The sequence below is a fragment of the Lytechinus pictus genome, chromosome 5 (genome assembly GCF_037042905.1).
Source record: "Lytechinus pictus isolate F3 Inbred chromosome 5, Lp3.0, whole genome shotgun sequence".
In the NCBI taxonomy this organism is placed as follows: domain Eukaryota; kingdom Metazoa; phylum Echinodermata; class Echinoidea; order Temnopleuroida; family Toxopneustidae; genus Lytechinus; species Lytechinus pictus.
The window spans coordinates 47,952,669-47,976,985 of record NC_087249.1 but is presented as its reverse complement, the minus strand read 5'-3'; the positions used below and the strand labels follow the sequence as shown (position 1 = coordinate 47,976,985).

The 24,317-nt window shown below is 36.4% G+C and overlaps 2 protein-coding genes across 3 annotated transcripts in view; one reads left to right on the top strand and one right to left on the bottom strand.

The window, feature by feature from the left end:
• LOC129261168 (ATP-dependent DNA helicase DDX11-like) overlaps positions 1-17,957 on the top strand; it is a 35,057-nt gene extending 17,100 nt beyond the window's left edge. For both annotated transcript variants that reach the window (XM_054899226.2, XM_064099113.1), the window contains exons 11-22: positions 275-470; positions 2,409-2,447; positions 3,460-3,604; positions 4,060-4,173; positions 5,039-5,224; positions 6,316-6,419; positions 11,035-11,253; positions 13,116-13,222; positions 13,477-13,561; positions 14,101-14,176; positions 15,287-15,441; positions 16,583-17,957. In XM_054899226.2, the coding sequence (XP_054755201.2) occupies positions 275-470; positions 2,409-2,447; positions 3,460-3,604; positions 4,060-4,173; positions 5,039-5,224; positions 6,316-6,419; positions 11,035-11,253; positions 13,116-13,222; positions 13,477-13,561; positions 14,101-14,176; positions 15,287-15,441; positions 16,583-16,618 (1,462 nt within the window). In that variant the 3' untranslated portion in view covers positions 16,619-17,957. The remainder of the gene's footprint in view (positions 1-274; positions 471-2,408; positions 2,448-3,459; positions 3,605-4,059; positions 4,174-5,038; positions 5,225-6,315; positions 6,420-11,034; positions 11,254-13,115; positions 13,223-13,476; positions 13,562-14,100; positions 14,177-15,286; positions 15,442-16,582) is intronic.
• A 1,184-nt stretch (positions 17,958-19,141) lies between these two features.
• On the bottom strand, positions 19,142-23,225 carry LOC129260150 (coelenterazine h 2-monooxygenase-like). The gene is made up of 3 exons (XM_054898190.2): positions 22,513-23,225; positions 22,095-22,170; positions 19,142-21,256 (listed from the first exon to the last, which is right to left on the bottom strand). The coding sequence occupies exons 1-3, from the start codon at positions 22,966-22,968 to the stop codon at positions 20,742-20,744; spliced, it is 1,047 nt and encodes a 348-aa protein (XP_054754165.2). The 5' UTR covers positions 22,969-23,225; the 3' UTR covers positions 19,142-20,741.
• Positions 23,226-24,317: the final 1,092 nt, after the last annotated feature.

The following is a 24,317-nucleotide window of genomic DNA, read 5'->3' as shown; positions in this document are numbered from 1 at the left end:
ACATTCACCTGGCACAAAACAAAGGCTATACTGTCTCTCCCAAATGATATTCAATTCATTAGAACTGTGTAAGCCAGGTTGATATTTTGTAATGATTTCCTTTAAACATGTAGTTCACAGTGCTGTTAATGTATAGTGAACAAGTTTTCTTAATGTTTGCTTCAAGACTATCAATAAAGTAATGTGCCTATATCAAGCACCTACTGTACGATACACCTTGGATAAGAATTCACCTTAAATTGAACAGAATCACCTTCCTATCCTATCTCTTCAGGAGCCGGCTCCTGGCCAAGAACCTGATGTACATCAAGCAGCTCCTTCAGATCCTCTCCAGCTGGGTCCGCAGGCTTGGAGGGAGAGTAGACTCGTCTCCAGACTCCCAAAAGATGAGCGGATCCGGCTCCACCTCCCTCTTCACCATCAATAACTTTCTCTTTGAGACCCAGATGGATAACATCAATCTCTTCAAGGTTGGTTGACTTGTACAAGTCTTGAAGGTCATGTTTCACTAAGCTTCTGTACACATTATCATATACAGGTGACTCTTGCGCAAGTCAAATCTCTTGGAACAACACATGTTTAATATATTCTTGGGCCCTTCTCATAAAACTTGTTATAATAACAACTTTGCAATAACTCCTTATGTAGCTACTGGAATGTTTCAGTTTGATGAAAAAAAGTAGGTAAAGTGCTGAAAAAGTAAGTATTTCAAACTATAACATGTCTTTATGAAATAGGACCCTGGGGCTCGTAACACAAAGCTTAGCAATGATCGTTGAACAATTTTCTACAATTGATTGCATTGACCGAAATGTACAATCAATCATGAAAATGAAGCTTCTGATCAATCGCTAACCTTTGTGTTACGGGACCCTGGTCTGAAATAATGCCTCGAGTTTGGCAATTGTTGTACTTATAGAAGGCTGACTTAATCAGAGTCTACTGACTTCTGTTTGGCAATGATTTCATCTTTAATACTCGTAACTCAAATATTTTATGGGTTTGTTTAACCCTAAATAGACTGGGCTATTTCGACGCCTAAGAAGACAGGGGGGGCTGATTCAGCCCCCCCCCCCTTATGATCTCGGCCGTCGATAGCGCGATCGCGATGAAAATTGGCACGCGTATTACCCATGGCATTATCTACAAAACTATAATATTAAATTCTGCGAAAAATCTCATTGCTCATTAATTATGCTAAATTATGCGTAAAATCATAAGTTTGATCTAATTCACTAAATAATGCCCCTAAAATGCTAATTTATGTTTCACCTACTCTTTATAGGCATCTGATCAAATTTTTTTTTTTTCAAATGTCAACATCACATTTATTTTCTTATGTATTTTATTGTTTTCTAAATTTCTTATGTATTTCCTTGTTTTTAAACTTTTTGTTTTTCAATGTTTTTTCAATGGAAATTGTTGGGACTTTATTTTGACCATAAACAAGATAAAAGTAATTGATTTTAAGCAGCTAAAGGACAAATAATTATACATTTTATAAATTTGGCTAAAAACACTATTTGCATTGGATTTGTACACAAATTCACATTTTTGAGCAATTTTGGGTCTACATGCACTAACGAAATGTTGTGTAACTTCGGAACCGTGTACCCGGAGGTCACAATTTTGGTATCAAATGTTGCGCGAGACTTGAAAGTAAAAAGTCAGTGAGCGATGCGGTCAAAAAATTTCGCACGGCAGATTTATCGCGAAAAATGTCGAGGGGGGGCTAAATCAGCCGCCCCCAGTCTTCTTAGGGTTAATCTTGTACAACTCAGAACTCAAATATTTTTAGGGTTGGTTTAATCTTGTACAAGTTCTGATGGTCACATTTACAAGATTTACACATTGTATATCTAAAGGCAAACATTCCTTTTCGAAAGACAGATTGCAAATCTTTTCACGCTTAGTTATCTTGTACAAGTCTTGAATGTCATGTTTCACTATGGAAGAGTTGTGATGTATTGGTTCTGACTGTCGCCTTGTAATCAGGGAGCAGTGTGTTCGAACCCAACGTAAAACTGCAGATTTAAAGAAAGGGAATTTTCGACATGTGAAGTTGGTTTTATCACTGTTCTTAAAGGATTTTAATTCTCTTACATTATTATTCTCTTATAATTACGTGAACTATGATTCACTTTCATTCATTTCTCCATTAATATACATGTAGTGGATGAGATTATACAATGTACTTGATATCAAAGTAAAAGATATTCACCCAAAAAAAAGACCTAAAAAACCTACACCTGCTGGAAGAAAATAAATAAATTGTTGAATGTACAAAAACTAACGATCATGAATTAATGCTGGATCTTTAGAAGGAATAATCAATAACGATGTAACAAATGAGCTTCCAGGATGCCTAATTATTTATGTTTTGTTTTGTTTCGTCATTTATTCCATAGCTGCAAAGGTATTGCCAAAAGAGTCAAATATCAAGAAAGGTGAGTTGAATTTCTTATTTCGATTATGTCATATTCTCAGATAAAAAGTGGATGGTCCACCTTGATGTCAAATTTAATAAAAAAAGGAAAAATTTAGAGAAAAGTAATGAACTTTAAATGCTGTTTTCTTTTTTTTTTTGAAGCTCTTGCTTAATTCAAAAGTTTGTTCAAAACCCTTCTATGATTATTATAAAGTAAGGGATTTCTGAAGATGTCAAGTACATATATGAGCAGATCCCCATATCATTAAAGTCTTTATGAAACAGGCCCTAAGAATGTGAAAGCTATTAATGGCTCTGAAATCACAAAGACAAAGTCTTAACCCTATATAGTCCGGGCAATTTGAAATGCACAGCCAAAAGCGGGGTATTTTTTAATTAGGCCCCCACTCAGTTCCTGGTTGTTGATCGGCGATTGCGACGAAAATGAGCATGCACGTCACCTATGATGTTATCTTCAACATTGGAAAGTTAATTACAAGTACTAAAAATATTTTAATTTATTTGTGATTAATTAAGTGTGCTAATTAATGCAAAAATTCATAATTTGGCTCCAAATCTTTAAATGTAGCTCAAAAACTGCCTAAGGTCCTGTCACATCGTTCCGTGCAAGTCTTGCGTGTGATTTGACGGGTGAATGCCTGCATCTAACCCGCAACAAAGTTTAGAGCATGTTCGAATCTTATCCGCGTGCAAATCAGACTGCCTATGAGAAGCATGGAAGATACTGTCAATGTGGGCGACCTGCGGGTAGCAAAAATAGTTACCTGCATGTAACATGCAAGGCTTGCTCGGAACGATGTGACAGTACCTTAAGAAGTGGTTTAATATGGTGAAGAAGGAAAGCAGTAAGGTTGGTCTGAAGGAGGAGGTTACTCAAGACAGAAAGAAGTGGAAGGAGGGACTGTCATCATGGCATGAGGGTCATTAATCCTTCGTAAGAGGGAAAAATTCTGACTGATGTAAAAGATGGTGATCGATGATGGTTACGTATATAACTGTTCTCTCTATAGTTGAATGGCTTTGTGGAGCGGTATCAGCCGTCCTCTGTCAAAGTTCATCAAGCTGAGAAACCAAAGGGGTCGGGCATGACGCAGTTCCTACATCAGATTAGCCAAAGAGGACAGGCTCCAACTCAAAATAAGCAAACAACTCCAGGTATTCAACAATCATTAAATGGTATCCTTAATTCTTACATGTTTTTTTTTCGTTGTATTCCTTGCCCAATTAGCTGCTACAGTATGAATGTGCACAATGATAGCAGTGTATGACATTACTAGATTAAAAGAAGCCCGCCGCAGAGAGATTGTGCGCTTACTGTACATGTAAATGCAACTTTTAAGAAAAATCAAGCACAAGACCCAAATACGCGCACATCATTGGTTGAAAATCTTGTTTGACTTTTGGTGTTGATCCCAAGTCAAACATTAAAGATTTAAGCAGTTGAATGTAGTTTTGTGTGTATGTTCATTTTGGAATATTTACTTGATGTTTTTCAATGCTCTTTGCATTTAAGTCAGGTGATGAAGAGAATCATGTCTATGATATCATTTTTCTTAATGCTTGTATAATTGGAAGTGATTCTGTTTGTTTTTCAATGTTTTTATTTCCAGAAAAGTCTGATGAGGAGAACCATGTTTTTTCTTCTCCACTAATGCACATAGAGGGATTCCTACTAGCCTTAACCAATGCAAATAAAGATGGACGAATCGTTGTGCACAAAAAAGGTATTATATATTGAGTTCTACCTGCTGGCATAACAACTTCACCCATATCATCATCATCTGATGTTTTGTGTGACAAAGTATGTTTTATCCAACAGATACCATAGGAATTGTGCTTCTAAATCTAAATGAAAAAAAACATTGTCAGATTGGACAAGATGTCAGACAAAAATGTTGATGAAACATTCTTCAGATTATCACCCTCATCATCATCATCATCGGTATCATCATCATTATCATGTCTCCACCACCGCCATCATCTTCATCACCATCCTCACCATCGTTGTCATCATTTCTCAACTCTGGTGTCATCATTATAATCAAATATTTGCTGTGAAACGTACTCATCATTATGGTTGAAATCCCTGTCAGGAGTACCATCATTATTGTCATATTTTCATCATTCATGACATCATCCTATGTAAACTTTCATCACTATCATCAGAATCACCATCATTACTGTATGAATTGTTTTCATTTTCAGATGATATGAATATATCAATATGAATTGTGTTATACAAGTGTGAAATATTTTTAGTGCCATTATTATTAGCAGTAGAAGTAGTAGAAGTATTATTATCATGATTATTATTATTAGTATATCAGTATTGATATTGTTATGATTTGTAGTAGTAGTAGTAGTACTACTAGTAGTAGTAGCAGTAGTAGTAGTATTAGTAGTAGTAGTAGTAGTAGTTTAGTAGTACATGTAGTAGTGGTGGTAGTAGTAGAAGTAGTAGTAGTAGTAGTAGTAGTAGTAGCATTAGTAGCAGTAGTAGTAGTATATATATTTTTTTTATTGCAATCCACTCATCTTTGGCTTGTTTCACTTTCTTGTCACTCCCTCCCTGTCTATCACTCGGTCTAGAACTCCTGAGCCAGTGCAGCCTGAGGTTCCAACTTCTCAACCCTGCCGTTCACTTCACCGATGTCGTGAAGGAGGCTAGGGCCATTATTGTTGCCGGAGGAACCATGCAACCGATAGAAGAATTCAAACATCAGCTTCTTGTCTGTGCCGGGGTCCAACCGGAAAGAATCTTAGAATTCTCATGCGGTAAGCTTCTTATTGCCTCCTTTCTGCTGTGAAACAGGTTTTCTTCTTTATTTTATTTTGTCTTGCCCATCTTTATAGATGTAGGGGATACTTAGGGCCCGGGGGGGGGGCCACTTACATTGACGAGTGGATACCATGCGCGACCAAAAAAACACGTAAAAAGGATGTCGTTTACAAGATAGGGCACGTTACGTACGTAACGTAATAAGGGTGTCAAAAACACTAAAATAATGAAAAAAGGGTATCTATTTTCACTAGGAAAGGGTCAAATTTGCGACGGTATAAACAATTAAGACTAAAATGTTTTATAAAGGATGTACTTTTTGCCCCAAGAGTCAACACTAGGTGTTTAGAGTACCGATTTGCATGAGGTGTGGGAGGTGGGGCTGTACTAGACTAAACCCAATAGGTAAAGGTAAAACCGACGACCGACGTCTGTGACAATTGAAATATTGCTGTACTTGTTTAGGGGTTCAATTCAGGGAATACTTGCCAAGAGTATTGTTTTGTTTCCAATACTTGTTAAGGGTAGGGTTTTACACGCCAATACTTGTTAAGGACTGCATTTTCAGTATATGGAAAATACGTGTTTAGGGTGCTTTTCGAGACCCCATGGTCGCGCATGGTATCCACTCGTGACTGGAAGTGGCCCCCCCGGGACTTAGGGACTTAGTAGACATATATAAATAAAATTATTGGTACCTCATATGCAAGTTTTGATAGTGTTGCAGATTAATTGCCTAGGTCAAAAGTTTGAGGTCATACATTAAAGAGCACTTGCAAGACTCATTCATATGTCAACAAGTTTACCTGCAAGACTTGTGCAACATAACTTCAGATGTTCAGATAACAACCAAACTTATGTCCCAGATGCACTGTGGTAACCTTTGAGTGATGGTCATGACAAAATTCAGTTGCCAATGTCTAAGGTCATTTAAGGCCATGTATGCTTTTCTACAAGATTCTCTTGAAGCTTGTTTTAGCTGTTTAGAGAGAACCTCCCTCCATGGACCAATACAATTTCTAGTACCTAAGATTATATATGATGGAAATTGGTCCATATGCCAATTGTACTATTCTCTATTTATTAGGTCATGTGATTCCTCCTGATCACTTACTACCAATCTCCCTATCCAAAGGACCCACGGGACTAGAATTAGACTTCACATACCAACATAGAGACCAACCTCAAATGGTGAGATTCAACACAAATCTTTAAAAAATGTCTTCCTAGTGTTTATTGGTTTGATGATCGATTGATAATTCTCAGCAAGACCCACTGTATTGATAACTTTTACAAGACAATGTCACAATGTTAAACATGTATGTTTATTAACTCTTTATGTGCCACGAAATTCTTGTGCCAAATTATCTCAGTGAGACACATTTTAGGTAGATTGTTGTGGACTCTCCTGAGTCTCCTTGCTTTTACTTGTCAATGCTTGATCATAATACAAAATACTGTGTAGGAAAATTGTCAAGTAGCAAAATTTTAAAGTAGAAAATGTTCTTTTTTTTCTTGACTTCTTGTTTGTTACAAAAATTATCATGAATGTATATTGTTTTATTTTCAAATTGCAACTTTTTCCGAAGTTATAAAATGTCTCATTTACCAGCAAAAAATATCTTCAAACCAAAACTATTATAAATCTTACAATCTTTTTTTAGTTGCATACCGGTATTTATAATGGAAAGCTTAGGATATGGTTTATGGAGGAAAAAAAGGTTCATAAGGGAAGAGACATCTAAGGATCCATTTATGTCACCATTCTCTCCACTTAAATTCCATACTGGTCAGCACACCTTGAAAGTGGAGTCATCTCAACACTGACATCCCACTTGCCCAGGTCATTGTCAACATCCTGCTTTGCCAGGAAGAGGGAACATCACGAGGATGTATTGGTGTTTTTGTGATTTCTTTTGTTGTCATACGACAGCCATAGAAATAAGATAACTTGTTGATTGTCTTTTTTCTTTGATATTGTATGTGTAGAGTTTCACTGTTATGCACATCAGACATGCAAGTAAAGGCATACATGGGCTGCATTATATTCCTCAACTTCTCAATGCTTTCATTATGTATGTTGCTTATTGTCAGATTACAGATGCTGAATCATTCCCCCCCAAAAAAAAAATTTTATTTGAAATATTCCAATAAAACTGAGATATTTAACCATAATTGGAATGAGAATGTATACAATATAAACATTGTCAGTCTGTTTTATTTGAGAGAGCGTTTGAAATTGATTGGCATGTTGGCAAAGCCTAGGTTTGCATTGAAGGGAATGTAGAGTGATATTATGACAAGAAGAGAGAGAAGGAAAAAGAGAGGGATTTTTACATATTATTTTCAAATAACTAAGTTAAAAATAAATGTGTAAATACTCTGTTATTTCAAATGTAGTAATATGGCAGAAAAGTAATTTGTCTGAAAGCGAGATATTAAACAGCGTAAACAAGAGTGCACGCATTTGCAGCTTGCTATGAGCTGGAATACAAATGACTAATGTACAATTGTGCGAATCTGCGAAGACAATACCCCTAGGGGCATTTTCACGGTAACTGACATTACACGGCACAATGTTTTCACACCTTTCATTGTGTGTATCTCTAAAACAACAAATGATGGGAGTTTGCTTTTGATAGAGTTAATAAAGTGAACCTTGCTGTATACTCTGATACTAAGTTTTCCTATGTAACCACATTTTTTTACGCATCAGCAAGCAAAAATGTGTCGGTAACTGACATTACGCAAAAGGACATGCAATTTCAGGGTGTTCATTAAAATTGAAATATCTCATGTCCCTGAGTAGATAGAGTAATAATTTGAATATGTAAATATACCTCCGTTACTAGGTTAAGATGTGTCAAAATATTAAACAATTCGTTTTTGTCTTTTGGGGACTATGATAATTTTTCCACAACCATGCTGGTAACTGACATTACGGTAACTGACATTACACTTAATTTGCCATAGAGATAACACATGGAAGTCAAATGTGTGGAATCATTGCATTGTATCTTCTGTGCAGGGCTTCACATGAAAGTGAGCTTGATGTGGAAGTATACCCGCGTTTTTAGGAACATTTCAATGAAAAAACTTTTTCTTTTTCTTAATTCCTTTCTTTGATTTGAACATTTTTATCATTACTTGTCGGTAACTGACAATACACATTAACATTTACCAGTGCTATATGATTTTCAAAGGCATAATTTTCTTGGTACTTATATGTAAGGCTTTTTAAAATCATAAAAGTTTCATAATACTTCACATTTTTAATTATCCAAAGATAAGAAATGTATGTTTTACTTACTTGGGGGGGGGGGGGGGTGGGGTCATATCAGCTACATGTATTCCTATAGTAATTTAAGATTGCATTGACTGTACACATGGATTTTTCTGATTATACACCCATTTACATATATTCATCAGTTTTATATTGACTTTTTAAACCTTTTCCTTCTCCAACCTCCCCCTCCCCTCAAAAAAGGCAAAATGAATAAGGGTCTCCTCCCCTAGGCTACATGTACCCCTCCCCCGAATCTCATGCAGCCATGTAGTTTTATTGATTTCTATTCTGGTCAGTGCAAGCAATGCTTGTTCATATCTGTCGGATTTCAATTCTCTTCATAATTTGTTTAATCATTTTCTTTGCTAATTTCTTTTATAAGCTGTCAACAAAAAATAAACTCCAGCTTCTAAACTGAAACTGAACTATTTGTAAATTTGAAGAAAAAAAAAAAGTTTTAGTAGATCCATGCAACATTGATCAGAGCTGTCAAATTTCACTTTTCATCTACATGTATACTTGTAAACCAAAAACAAAATTGTATCACACATCCACACTACTAACAGGTATAAAAACCAGGAATTTACTTTTAGCGAGGCAATGCTCAAAAGAATCCTAGAAACTAAAAAAGGGACCCTGGAAATCCCCTTCATCACAATGTTAAGCTTAATTTTTTTTCCAGATTTAGGCAATAGGTTGGGGAAAGTACCCCCTACCCCCCCCCCCCCCGAAAACCAAACAAAAAATTGTCTGATACAAACAATTAGGTACTTGGTAAGTGCATGTACAAAACAATTTCATGGTTATTTTTTTGCACGATGGGAATGCAACTTCCTTCATAATTTCACATAGTATTCCTTGTGAACTATACCTTTTAAAAGTCAATAGCAAGCTCCTTCTGGTGTGACTTTTAAAGTGAAAGACTTAAATAACAAGTATACAATATTTCTTCACCATAAAATTTACCACATATTTGCATTTCAATATTGGTAACCAACGTTTTATCATAGTAACTGACATTACATCTTGGTAACTGACATTACATTTTCCACTTGGTAACTGACATTACATATATTTAATGGTACCCTATGGCTTCATTGTTAATTGGTAATCTTTAATTTTGGTGTTGAAGGGAGGGGTGTTACCTAGAGAGGAAATCTACCAAGTTTCATATTATATATCCTCTTTTCCAGGAAATGAGAAAAAAAAGTTCATGTTTTCGGTAACTGACATTACATACCATATCACATACATGTACTTCATCAATGTTTTTTATCAGATGAATGAATTACTGGTGTTTCTTTCTGTGGGATTTTAAAAAGTGTTATAATAGCAAGCTAAATCACAGGCAAAAACATCATGATCAAACCTGTTCTTTAAAAATCTGTCAAAACAAAATATGTATCAATATACTATTTTCAACACTAATTTGTATCCATACTTTGGCAGCCATTTTGAAATAAAAAATGGCTGCCAGAGTCGGAAAAAAAATTTGTCTCTGTGTCCATCTGTGGTGAAAATGCCCCTATGTATTTGTGTGATCACATCCCCCCTTTACGTTGTACGTGTAGTTTAGTGATTTTTTTTTATCGTTGTAATTGAAGTCTTTGTATAATTATGTTATAGGGTCAGTTAATCATAAGGCTTGTTCCTTTCTTGCTGTCCCTCTCATATTCAATCCAGTGTTTATTTGTATTTGTTGTTATTGTTTTTCTATTTTGTGAATATACTTTGTATAAGTAGTATTTTTGTATGGATTTATATGAGCAAATGAATTGAAATTGAAATTGAATCATGGTAATCAAAAAGTTTATACAACAATGTAAGTGCTTTGAACTACTGTTCTGTGTGGATAGAACTAAGCTCAAAAAGGGCCTTTATTCTCTCACAAAAGAATCATTCTCAGTATTATTATTCATTCATATTATTTTTTGATGGAATTGCGATTTATTGGGTCAAATTAAACTGTAATGCAAATCCCAGTTGAGAGGAACTGCCAGTTCTATTATTAACAAAGAAACACATGCTTAGACCCTGTCTCGTCTTTCCTTGCAAGCCATGCTGATGAGTAATGAGCAGTCACCTGCAGCTGCAGCTCACCCGCAAGTGTTTTGAGCATGTTCAAAACTTTTCTGCGGGGCAAATCAGACTTGCATGCACTCCTGGAGGCAACCGCGTGCGAGATACGTGCAAGATACTTTCAATGTGGATGACCTGTGTTTAGCAAGTCATACGCAAAGCTTAGACCCTGCATGGCCTTGGGAAGCGGGGGTGCTGTGTGTATTATTCTCCATAGGCAGCAAATGGAAGGTGTGCTAAAATTGAAAAATGTTACCAAACTGATGTTCATTTATTAGTGAATAATGAAACCCTTTTTTTTTTCAAAATTACATCAGCACCCCTAGTGAAAAAAATAATTCCCAGGGTCCTGAGACCCTGTCGATGTGACGGAGCCTTAATCTATCATTCTCCTCTCTATTATGCTCTCTCCTCTCCCCGTCTCTCTCTCTCACCCACCAGATGGATGAAGTAGGGCGTGTCCTGGTCAACATCTCCAACATCACACCAGGGGGCGTGGTCTGTTTCTTCCCTTCCTATGACTACGAGAAGCAGATCTACCAGTACTGGGAATCCCAGGGTGTCCTCACCAGGCTAGGCCATCGTAAGAAGATCTTCAGGGAACCAAGGAAGGCTAATCAGGTGGACCAGGTCCTGGGACAGTACTCTGCAACCATCGAGGTACAACCAGGGCCCTATTACACAAACTGTCGCATTTGATCTCGTGATTTTGTACAGCCAAGTGCTCATATCAACAGCACAATCAATTGTTGTGCTTCTTGTTGAAGGTCCCATGACTCACATTCATGACTTGTGATTGGGCACCACTCCAAATCCCTATTGCAACCCTAACTGTATATCTTAGACGAAATAAAGCCCGGTGCAATTGTCTGGAGCATACACATGTATGTTGTGTCACCCTCCATACACATACATTTTTATAGCTGCAATGTTTCTACCATGTTGAAAGGTGAACTTGGATGATTTATGAATCGCTTGAAAACCTGTTTAATTATTTGAGTGACCAATCTGATTTATTTTTTTGGGGGGGAGGGTGCCTTCTCTCTCCCTTTCTTTCTTTTTGTCTCACCTGCATAGCAGAGTGAGACTATTGGCGTGGCTTTTACGACGTCGGCGTCAACACCAAATCTTAACCGAAGATTAAGTTTTTGAAATGACAGCATAACTTAGAAAGTATATGGACCTAGTTCATGAAACTTGGCCATAAGGTTAATCAAGTATTACTGAACATCCTGCCTGAGTTTCAGGTCACATGACCAATTTCAAAGGTCATTTAGGGTCAATGAACTTAGACCATGATGGGGGGATCAACATCAAAATCTTAACCTAAGGTTAAGTTTTTGAAATGTCATCATAACTTAGAAAATATATGGACCTAGTTCATGAAACTTGGACATAAGGTTAATCAAGTATAACTGAACATCATGCTTGAGTTTCACATCACATGACCAAGGTCAAAGGTAAATGAACTTTGGCCATAATGGGGGTATCTGTTGAATTACCATCATAACTTTGAAAGTTTATGGATCTGATTCATGAAACTTGGACATAAGAGTAATCAAGTATCTTTGAACATCCCGTCCGAATTTCAGGTCACATGACCAAGGTCAAAGGTCATTTAAGGTCAATGAACTTTGGCCATGTGGGGGGTATTTGTTTAATTACCATAATATCTCTGTAAGTGTATTGGTCTAGTTCATAAAATGTGGACATAAGAGTAACCAAGTATCACTGAACATCTTGTGCGAATTTCGGGTCACGTGACCAAGGTCAAACGTCATTGAACTTTGGCCATTTTAGAGGGTATTATTAGATTGCTGTTATAACTTTCAAAGTTTGGAGATATAGTGTATAAAATGTGGATATAGGGGTAGTCAAGTATCACTGACAAGTTTTAGGTCACATGATCAAGGTCAAATGTCAACGAACGTACATGTAGTATTGTATCATATGAATGGTGTTTTTTGTGAATAATTATTTTATAGTAGTTTTCAAAGTCAGCACTGCTGCTATATTGAATCGCGTGATGCAGGTGAGACCGCCAGAGGCATTCCACTTGTTTACTTTAATCTGTTTGATTATTTAGTTGCTTGATCATTTGATTATTTGTGGGGGCGTCGTGGTCTAGTGGTTACGAATCTCATCTTCCAATCAGAGGGACATGGCTTCGAATCCCAGCCATGGTGTGTTTTCCTTCAGCAAGAAATTTACCCACATTATGTTGCACTCAACCCAGGTGAGGTGGATGGGTGCCCGGCAGGATTGATTCCTTGAATGCACCAAGCGCCTTGAGCAGCAGGAGCTATAGCCAGGATAATATATAGTGCGCCATTATAGGCAACTAGATAATCAGCGCCTCATAAATGCCGTATATTGTTTATTTTTTTGTCTCATTCTTCCTAATTTATTTTCCTTGTCTGCTCTCAATTCTGTCCACATATCTCTCTCTTTTTTTGTCCATGCCCTTTATTCTTTTCTCTCCATTTACATGTATTCGTTTCTCCCTTATATTTATACTACAGAAAGCTTGTAGTGGATGTACACTATCAGGCCTGAACGGAGCAATGTTATTCTGTGTGGTCGGTGGAAAGATGAGCGAGGGCATTAATTTCTCTGACAATCTAGGAAGGTGAGATTGGCTAGTTCTGTCACTTACTTGTTTAAAGATTTAATCCAAGATAATTTATAATATCAAATTCAAGCACAATCGAAAGAGATGTCGTCATTGGTCATCTAGAACTAAGTGATTACTGAAAAAAGCAAAGACTGCATGGACACTGCTACAAAGCAAATCAAATTCATACAGCACAACACGGTAATTGTGATGAAAATTCAGCTTTGTTGTGATTTGCACACATTAAATAATCTCTTCAACTTTTTCAGATGCATCGTGATGGTGGGTCTTCCTTATGCTAACATCAAGTCCCCAGAACTGAAAGAGAAAATGGACTACCTCAATGCAAATATGGTAAGATTTAGAGTCATTCTTCTACATTGTACATGTAAATTCTGGATTCAGACATATGGGTGTTTGAAACTTGAGAACATTGAAAAGGTATTCAGAAATCATGGATTTTAGTGTTCCCAACTGCTAGAATTGCAATTTTATGTTAAAAACCCACCCTGCAAACTGTTTCTAAATAGGAATATTCCTATATTGGGGAAACGAAACATGCCATTTAAACCTGTTCGTTAGTTTTAGGGGGTGGAAATTTTAGAGCCAAACACCTTTCCGCAGGGATTAAGGGGGACAAAAGCCCCCTGGTTTTCAGAACGTGAACATTTGAAAAATTATTTTCATACCATTTGGAAATAATCGGCACTAGTGGATTGGTGGTTGCGATACTTTATTTAATGCTGGTTAGTAAAGTGTGATTTATGGTTCTTACCAGCACAGATTATCGGTTGTGATAACATTGCAGTTCAGATATCACAAGAGCTACCTGCATGGAAAAGCTTACATAACTTTAAATTCTTATATTATTTATTTTTAAATACTTTTTACAGCCTCAAATCAATGGTCGGAGTGCTGGACAGGTCCACTATGATAACCTCTGTATGAAAGCTGTCAACCAGTCCATAGGTGGGTATAGTACAGGTTTATGAAGAAGTGACTTTAAGTTAACCTTAACAAGGCCCAGGGGCGGGGCTTCCGCTTGATGCTTTGAGCAATAGGTCTATAGGGGGGGGGGGAGCTTTCAGGCAGGAGTGGTGATAATATTTCGAACTGCCCACAGGATATTTGAACATTTAAGCAAGAAAGTAGATAAAAATAAATACTCCTTACAGCAATATCAACAAATATTTTTAAAAGGGGATTGAAAATTTAGATAGTTAATATAAAAATCAAACTCCCATACTTTAAACAACACGGAGCAGTACAGAAATATTAATGTGTCAATAAGAAAAAAAACAACCTTGACATTCAAAAACATACATGTAGGCTATTCAAATGGACAACTACAAAAGGAAAAAAAAATTGTAGATTTATCATGACCATGAACCAAAGTGTGTACATATGGAAGTCTCTATCATACCAATAGCACAGGGTTCCCAGCCCATCAGGGAAATCAGGGAAAATTATTTTACTTTTTTCGAGTCAGGGAAAAATCAAGGAATTCAATAAAAAATACCTCAAATCAGGGGAAAATGCCTCAAATAAGGGAAAAATTAGCGAGTCAGTCAGACTCTGTTATATTTGTTGAATATCAAAACAACATCCATTGAATAACTGGTTATGGTGGTACCAATTAGTTTTACATGTAAATACTGAAAATACATGTAATTCACTGCAACAACTTAATAGTAAACATGCAAAACTGGGAATGGGTTTAAATCAAGGAATTCAATAAAAAATACCTCAAATCAGGGGAAAATGCCTCAAATAAGGGAAAAATTAGGGAGTCAGTCAGACTCTGTTATATTTGTTGAATATCAAAACAACATCCATTGAATAACTGGTTATGGTGGTACTAATTAGTTTTACATGTAAATACTGAAAATACATGTAATTCACTGCAACAACTTAATAGTAAACATGCAAAACTGGGAATGGGTTTAGATAATTATCAGGGAATTTTTAAACTTCAGCAGGGAAAAATCAGGGAATTTTGTTTTCTCGAAAACTTGAGCTGGGAACCCTGTAGCAAAAGCAAGACCTAATCACTGCCACCATCACCCATCCCTATTCCAGGTCGAGCTATACGCCACAAGGGAGACTATGCCACCATCCTGCTCTTAGACCATCGCTATACCAGACCCTCCATCCAGTCCAAGCTCCCTGGATGGATCTCACAGAGGCTACAGATCGCCCCTCGCTTCGGTCCTGCATTTGCCTCCATCAACAGGGTGAGGGGAATTCCTATTTCTTGATCCTCAAATTAACAACAGAGATGCATTTTTATTGATTAACCTACAATGAAAAAGGAGAGTATTAAACTTTAATCCTAGCAACAGGGTAGGCCTAAGGAGATTTTTATTCTACCCATAGAGGTAGGGCCTAAACAGATTTCATGAGGTACGTCAAAATCGTTCTGTATTTTAATCCTCTAATGGGCAACAATTTTATTTTTTCTATTTGAAAAAGTAATCATGCTCTAGTCCTGCCTATGCCTCTATCAACAGGGTTAGGAGGAGTTTTATTCCGTACAGCTTCCACAAGGGAATAATCAATCTGCTTTTGCTCCTCAAATTGGCAACAATCATATATTATATTCTGTTCATTTTCCTACATTGAAAAATTAGAGTTATTATGCTTTGGTCCTGCCTTAGTTTGCATCTATCAACAGTGTGAAGAGAATTTTGTATTCTTCCCATAGACATCCATAGCTTTTATCAAGAATACAGGTGTTCACAAAAGCTTGTTTGATAGTATACAAATAGCGAATAGGCATGAGTGCGATGGTGCGAGATTTCGCATGAGGTGAAAGAAAGATGCTCTATTCTAGAGTCTTTCTTTCTTTCCCCGAATGCGAAATCTCGCACCATTGCACAAATAAGAATATTCGCTATTTGTGTTGTACAACGCCTCGGAATCTAGCGAAAATATGAACAAAACAAGAGTTTTTCCCTCCAGTAATCTATGAAAAGGGAGCAAAAATATTGAAAGCAGAAAGCAAAATCCCACAAGCGCACATGACCTTGGGCAGCATTGCGCATTTAGCCAGCAGGCTATATGCGTATTGCACCTTCATTTTTACTGAGCGCAATGGTTAAATCGTATTGTGACGTCATCTCCTAAACCGTGCAACGATACATTTTGGATGGTACGCCGTGTTTGCAACGGTACAAATGTTTGACATTCAGCCTCCCATTTGCTCGCGTACAACAAGCCAAGTAGGCGTTGTACAATACGTTTCAATGGGGAATATTATTCAAAGGAAACCGAATTGGTGGTGTACATGGACAGGTGGTATTTTTATACGCTCTGTCATTGTACAGTACGTCTGAAATAATTTGTTTTTTTTTCTCGTCTTTATGTTTCCAATAGTTCTTTGTGGACAAGAGACCAGACAAGCAGGAGTAATACAGACTGCATTACCGGTGTTTCAAATGAGGACAGGCCAGAGAAAAACTGAAGCTCTTGTGTGTTGTGTAATAAAGACACAGGTGATTCAGAGCTGACATGTATTACTGGTTTTCAGTAATTATTACTGAAAAATGAGAAAGAATACTCAGGTGGTTTCATGCAGATTACTGATTTCTAAAGTTTCAGTTTATGTGTTGTCCTATGGTATTTCTGTGAAAATAATGATTTTCTTACCAAAATACTGATTTTCAGCCTTTAAAATACTGAAATGTTCTTGAACAGGTTGGCATCTCTGGTGATTATCTTCAACACGCTCTATTCGCTGTGATTCTCTCCTATCCAAGGGGACTTCGGACCTTGGTCCTTAGAACCTGGGTCCTGCACTTGGGATTCCTTGTTAAGTGTAATATTTTTGTTTGTGTTTCCTGTTCTCACTTGTGGCCTGTGCCATCTCGGGAAAAAATAGGCATATCATGTTACTGAACATTGTTGGTGCATTTGTCGTATAATCCTTTAATTTTATTTTTCATGTCAATCATTCAAGTAACATGCAGTCTCAGACTGATTTCTTTTCTTGTTCATTTGTGACCTCATCAGTGAAGGGAGGGGGGGGGGTATGAAGCGCATGATTTGGATGTTGCAATGTTTGTTGAGTATCGCAATGTCTGGTGAGTATCATAATATTTTTGTTCTTTATTCTCTAAAGCGAATATGACTTTTTGAGGTATGAAGGCATGGTAATCGATCTATTGGACTACTTTTTGCTGCAGGGATGTAATAATTTGTCATTAAAGAATGAGTTGACAACTGAAGGTCAAGTAAACGTCTGCTGTTACCACCCAATGCGTTTTCATAATGAATCATATCTAATATGCAAATTATTCCTAAGCAGAGTTTATTTTTCTTGCCATAGTTCAGGAAAGTTTTTGCTGGGAGATTTAGTCTAGGATCACCCACAAATTAGATGGGTGGGGTGAAAGGGTGATTTCCCATTTCTTTTATTCAACAACACTGACAGTTTAAAAAAAGTGATAATGAAGATATCTACAGTACCTGGAATATAACTACATGTAATTCAGTGATAAGGTATACCAAATTTGTTATGAGAATTGTATTACATTAGACGTGTATCGTCTTTATTTTGTAAATGACATCAAATGTCTTTGTAATAAGCTTTCCTCTACATGTATTTTGGAAAGAAAAAAATGTTATCATCTTGTATTTCTGATTGCTGGGAGCAATGTACATGTAAATGTAGAGTAGGTATTTCTATTTATTTCAACTTGATTATGTGATTCTATTGAAAATGAAAGAATTAAACTATGAATACTAAATATTTTGAATAAGTGTCTTCCTGGCTTTTTTCAAAATGTTTTACTTGTTTGGATATGATCAAGAGTCTCTTATGAAATTCATTTGAGTACAAAAACTGAGCCAATCAGATGCAAGTATTTTAGTAGCTTATAACAAAGTAAGTGAAAATCACTTTGTTTTGTGAAATGCTCCCCTGAATTGACATAGTGAAGAAGGATTAGGAATGGAGAGTTGAAGAGAAAAAGAGATGGTATGGAAGGGAGGAAAAAATGGAGTGATAGATATTAAAGAAGTAGAAAATAAGGGAAGAAAAGAGATTAAAAGAGAGATAGTGATAGAAAAAACTTGCAAAGTGACTTAGCAACTTGTGAAAGACTGTTTATTATTGTACCTATTCAAGAACATGTGTTTTCTGTAAAACAATGTATAGATGTGTATCAATGTTGATATTCTATATCCATGCTGAGCAATTCCATAAAATGATCAACCTTTTTGTACATCCAACCCCCATCTTTCTCAAGTCTTACTTCACTTCATAAACTGACCAAGTCATAGTCCTTTGAGAACATTACAGATTGTCAAAAGAACAAGAAATCAGACACAGAAAATTTCATTAAGGTCCTAGATATAGGGGGTAGGATAACATATTTTATGGAATTGCCCTGCTATTTCTGTATGATATATGCCATTTTGAATGCAAGAGTATTTTTTTTCATGAAATATGTTGTTGAAATTAGAAATAAACATTGAATTGGAATCCCCAAACTGCTAACAAATTGACTCTTCCATATCATACCACAAGTTATGGGAAGTCCAGTTTTGATCCAATGAAGACCATGGTCTCTTGGATGCCATGTTGACTGACCTTGATGCCCCTTTCATTGATCTTGTACAAAACATCCGACTATGATGAAATCTTCAACTTAAGGCTTATTTTGTTTTTTTCAATTTATTCTGATCCTCTTGTTGCTAGAGTCTTGTTTGTTGGCTTGAATGAAAGGCTTGGAGCGTGCCAAAATAAAGATTATATGCTGACGTTACAATAAGCACAAAAAATTCATGCATTTTCATTTTTTTCATACCTTGATCTTATCTTGGGGGTATACCGAGTAGATGGCAAAACACCTATGAATAATCAGTTATTATTTTGATTATTTTTAATTGACATTTATATTAATGTGCAGGTATCTAATCGTGCATTTTATAATGATGATGATGGTGATAATAAAAACAGTAATAAATCATAAGCCTTTATTCTTTTATAGTGCATTACACAGATTGCATGCCCCTATGCACTTGAGATGTGGGGAAAGTATTAAGTAAGAATAAAATAGCTTAGAAGCAAGAAGGTACATGTATACAAATCAATAACGGACACCAACTTCACTGGCAAATACTCTCGGTTTTGAATAATTATCTCATGATATATTTCAAAATACAATCTTTTCCTGTGTCTAACACGAATTAAAAGATAAGTAATCTTTAGCGTACCAACTCAATACAAATTTTAAGTGTTTATTTTCCAAGGGTAAAGGTCAAGTGCTGAGAGCTAATAACCTATTTATTTCTAAACTAACTGTACAATATTAAATCAATTAACTGTTGTAAATTACACAACATGGAATCCTAGGCTAATTGGGGTTTTGTATTTCTTTGATAAAGGCTGATGGGCTTTCTATAAAAAAAAGGGGGGGGTTACCATATCATTGATCTTAAAAGAAATAAAGCAATACAGGAAAGAAAAAGCACAGGTTAATCATAATTATCACATTTACATAATCACATTTATTTAAAAAGCATTTTAATGGCAATCTGATTCAATAGATCCATATTTTCTATACAAAATAATAGAATAGGACAAAATAGATACAAGTTAAAATGTTTTTTTTTTTCAGAACAAAATGTTTCTGATTTAAATCATTTGAAAAATGGAACACAAGACAATATCCTGCTTGTATCCAGTCAAGTTTGTTTTTACAAAGAAAAAAAAGAAGTAATTTAATTTCTTCCCCAAATTACAAATAGCGCATGCATATAAACAACAGAGAGAGTGAATATATAATTATATCCCCTCTCATTTAGGATTTTGTCAGCTTGTATACTTTTTTTTTCAACTGGAAAGTGTTTCTGGAAGTATTGGTCACCTTGCCCCGAGAGTGGGATTTACAACCTAATTCACATCTTTCTCTGTTCTGACTTTCCAAACTTTGCTATTAAAAGGAATGGTGAATGGGCAAACAATAATCTGCACATTCATAAAAGATATACTCAAATGATTTTATATTCTAACAAGGTGATATTGGAAAAAAAATATTTCTAAAGTCTTTTGTGTTAGAATCCTAATAGGTGAACAATAAGACTCACATTCACAATTACATATATTTTATGAAAGAAAATCTGCTTTGAAATCCTCTAATTACAGACAAAGATTATCAGCTGCAAAAATGAATACAAAAATGTATGTAGTCATGCAAAGCTGACCATGTACAGGTTTCTTGTATCTGCAGTGCTTGGCTTTCAAAGGAAGGTAAACCATATGCTAATTATAGAAGATAATAAATTCCTATCAGTCTCCAAGTTTATACACATGGACTTGAAGGTACTCTGAAACAAATCAAGATGATTGAATCATTGAAATAAAAGTTCTAATTTTGAAACAGTAAATGAATAAATAATATCCAATTTCTCGTGGTACATGAATGATCCATAATTGTATGAAAGTTTATATCATAAAGCAAAGTCAGAATACAGGCAATTAATATTTTGAAGATAGTTTTAGAAATTTAGAACTTCCAAGAATGGACTTTCACTTGTAAATACTAGACAAGAAATCTTTGACATGATCACCGATCTGGATAGGTGAATCCTCTTGAAGAAAATGCAAACCCTCAGCTTCAACAGTCTTTTGGTTTGGCCATTTAGCAGTTCCCTTCTTGATCCCTTCGCTAAAGAATCCTGGAACTGCGCTGATGTAGAGCTTGGGCAAATCGGCAGACTCCCTGAGCCAGGAGTTGTACGCTTTAGCAATCTCAATCACATCATCCGGGCCATCGCCCATGATTGGGATCTGTCGTGGCCAGGTGAGGGTGGGGCGCCGATCTTCACCAGGGTTCTTGAACGGCTCGCGGTATGCGTCCATCTCCTCGGGACGTAGCTCGCGCATGATAGCCCTGGGTAGGAGAAGCTCCACAAAGTAGTTCTTTTGCAGCACCAAGTCGTCACCAGCCTCTGAGCGCAGAGTCTGGAAGAAGTCGCGGGCGATATCTGGGAATAGATCCCATCCCGGGACAGGGCCCACCACACTCTCCATATGGACTAGACCTACAAAGAAAAATCATGAAAAAAAAATTGCCATAAACAATGAAATGCTTACAATGTAAATGAACAATGTCAACAGAATCTAGAGTTGATATACAGAATAAGTTTAGATATATTAAAAATGAGAAATTCCATCAAGGAAAGTTTACATCTACCTGGTGGAAAGAAAATACTTTCATTCCCTTTTCCAACATATTCAAATCCATTTAATTATTTTGGTTTGAATTTCAATAATTCTCAGCATCACTTTTGGTATGACCCCCCCCAAAAAAAAAAAAAAATTGTTGCACTTAAGGATGACAATGGCAAAATTATTATTTGTTTCCTTATTTAGAAAAATCACAATAAACAAAAATTTAGGGCTGCAATACTCATCCTTGGCCAAAGATTTTGAAACTTCAGATTTTGTCTTAGCAAGGTCATTCTCAGTCAGAGTGATTTTGAAGGGGAAATTCACCCTCACAATAAGCTAAGTTGGTTCTGATAAAAGCAGAAAATTCGAGAAAAATATTGAAGTGTTAATGAAGATATATCAAAGAATAAGAGCCAGCATCTATCAGAACTTTTAAAGTTTTTGATTTGTGAGGTCATGTGAGAGTAGCTTCCATATGTCATGTCATACAAATTCATTGTATCAATGGAACATGAATGAATATACAAAGGGTACAAAGTTATGTCCAATGTATCTGTCCCCAAATAGATTTTATAAAGAAAATAAAAATTCTACAAAAAATTTACAAATTCATGACTTTGGATTTTTGTCACCCTTCAATATTTTTCTCAATTTTTTAAATGAAATTATTTTAAAAGTGAACTCCCCTTTACTGATCAACTTACTTACCTTCAACTCTTTCTCTGTGCTCGTTACACCAATGGAATCCTAGTCCAGAGCCCCAGTCATGACATACTATGCTAACCTGTCCCAAAAAATGACAAATGGAATTTCTTTACTAAATGTATCCATTTTGCTTCTTATTATATAGAATCATCATCATCATCTGGATACGAGGAGAGGTGTCACATAAAGTTATCGTTTACCAGTATTTACCTCGACTTGTATTAATTCCAATATAATTCCTACATATTTTGTTTGTGATTGCATATGATCTAAGCTATTCTTAAGTTATACAGCAAAAATATACTTGAATCAAGTGAATGAAATTGATTTATAATTCATGGTAGGGACTTTATGAGGAGTCTTTATTATTATTTATAACAAATCTCTTATCACAGCTGGCAGCTTTTTTTCATTTCTATACCTTTTCTGGTAGGTTGACAGAATCAAACCAAGCAGATAGATAACGGTAGTGATCGACAAAACGGTAGGAATGGTTGGCGAGCTTGTTCGAACGTCCCTGACCAATAAGATCTGGAGCAAGACATCGAGCGATGGGTTCCACGCGAGGTATAACATTTCTCCACAAATATGAAGACGTCGGGTTGCCATGAAGGAAGACTACTGCATGCTTGCTGTTGCTATTTTGGGGATCCGAATCATAATATGACATCTTTTCCCCTAAAACGTCGACTTTCTTGCACTTTCCCCACCACTCATCTGCTGTAACGAGGGGTATTGTTGACTGGTTGCGCGACGGCATAGCTGCGGCGGGCCTTGCAACGAGCTGTCCGCTAGTCGACGTCTGCTGCCCAAGTTTGAAATGGCCAACGACGGTCTGCAGTCTTCCTATAGAACGGAACGCCATTTTTCCAAGCATGATTTAGCAATATACTATCACGTCTTTATCTGGATATCCAGGGTATACGTCTAGCCAAGCACTGTCCCCGAAATCAACAATTGATCAATTCCCCATCGCATCGGACTTCGTTGTTTACATGCAGGTCAATGTCCAAATTGTAAGGTATCTTGGAGCTTAAAATTAAAGGCAAAAATAGAGCGTCTGTCCGGAAGGTGAGGGGTGTGGCCTGGGGATGGGATGGATGAGACTCTTGACTAGTACCCGGGCTCTAGTACAGGGGTTACTGTTAGGGCTACTGAACAAGGGGTGGGGCTGGGGATTCAAACCTCAACTTTTTCCCCCAAAACTGTGTACAAAAACGTAATAAAGCTGCCGTCAGCATGCAATCCAGGGGGTGAAGGCACTGCTGCCCCCTCCCATGCACCCACATCCATTTCTTGCCCTTTGGCCTTTGCATGTTTCGCTTAGCAGAAAACTGCTGGTGCACACGGTGGCACCATGATTATAAAAATAGGGGATTGGAGCAAGTGGGGGCAATTTGGTGTGGTCTCATAGACTCATTTGTTATACTTTTACAGTATTTTTTTTTTTTAGGGGGGATGCTCCCAACCCTTCTCCCCAGGTGCCGCCACTGGCAGAAAATTGTTTTGGAAGTATGCTTTAAACGAATTATGATGTTTGATTAGCAGTTCCCTCCCTAACTAGAATGGGTAATTGAGATAGAATTATTCAATGTTATACCCCATCCACCCTCTCACCTAAACATAAACACCCTTTTCCGGTAGCCCCCTCTCTCTATGTTTACACTCCCCGTTTTGTACAAATTGAAAAATACAATTGAAAATATTATTTCTCATTTGGAAGTTGCCCCCATGCGTTCTCTCCCTATCGTACTGTCATTGAAATATACTCATGTCATATATTATATCATTGCCATTTTTCTGATCACCTTAACTACTACATATCGTTTTATTATACATGAATTTTAGATGTAAATGAAGAGCTCACTTGCAAAAGGGGTTCGGTCCATTTTTCATCAAATTTGTTTTTTTTTTGGTCTCAATGTATAGTTTTTTTAGTAGCTCTATAAGATAATACCAAAGAAAAGTTGAAATTTCCATTAAAAAAAGAATTGAAGACAGGTAGATTTCTTTTTATACCCAATTTTATGTTCACATGATAGGGTAGTACATCATAACAATTAGTTTCTCATAAGATTATTGCAATAAGAGGGAATAAAAAACATGGTTCTCCTCGGAATGGTCCAAAGTGGACCTAACCCATTTTACAACAAAACTCTTCAAGTATTGATATGACAACATACTAGTAAACGCAGGGACCTGGGAACGATTTTTTCAGTGGGGGTG

Excerpts from the sequence above, each read along its gene's own strand:
- LOC129260150 (XM_054898190.2), bottom strand. The coding sequence starts at position 22,968 with ATGCTTGGAAAAATGGCGTTCCGTTCTATAGGAAGACTGCAGACCGTC. Across the intron at positions 22,171-22,512 it reads CTGTCAACCTACCAGAAAAG|GTTAGCATAGTATGTCATGA; the intron begins GTATAGAAATGA and ends TTTTTGGGACAG. Across the intron at positions 21,257-22,094 it reads GCACAGAGAAAGAGTTGAAG|GTCTAGTCCATATGGAGAGT; the intron begins GTAAGTAAGTTG and ends TTTTCTTTGTAG.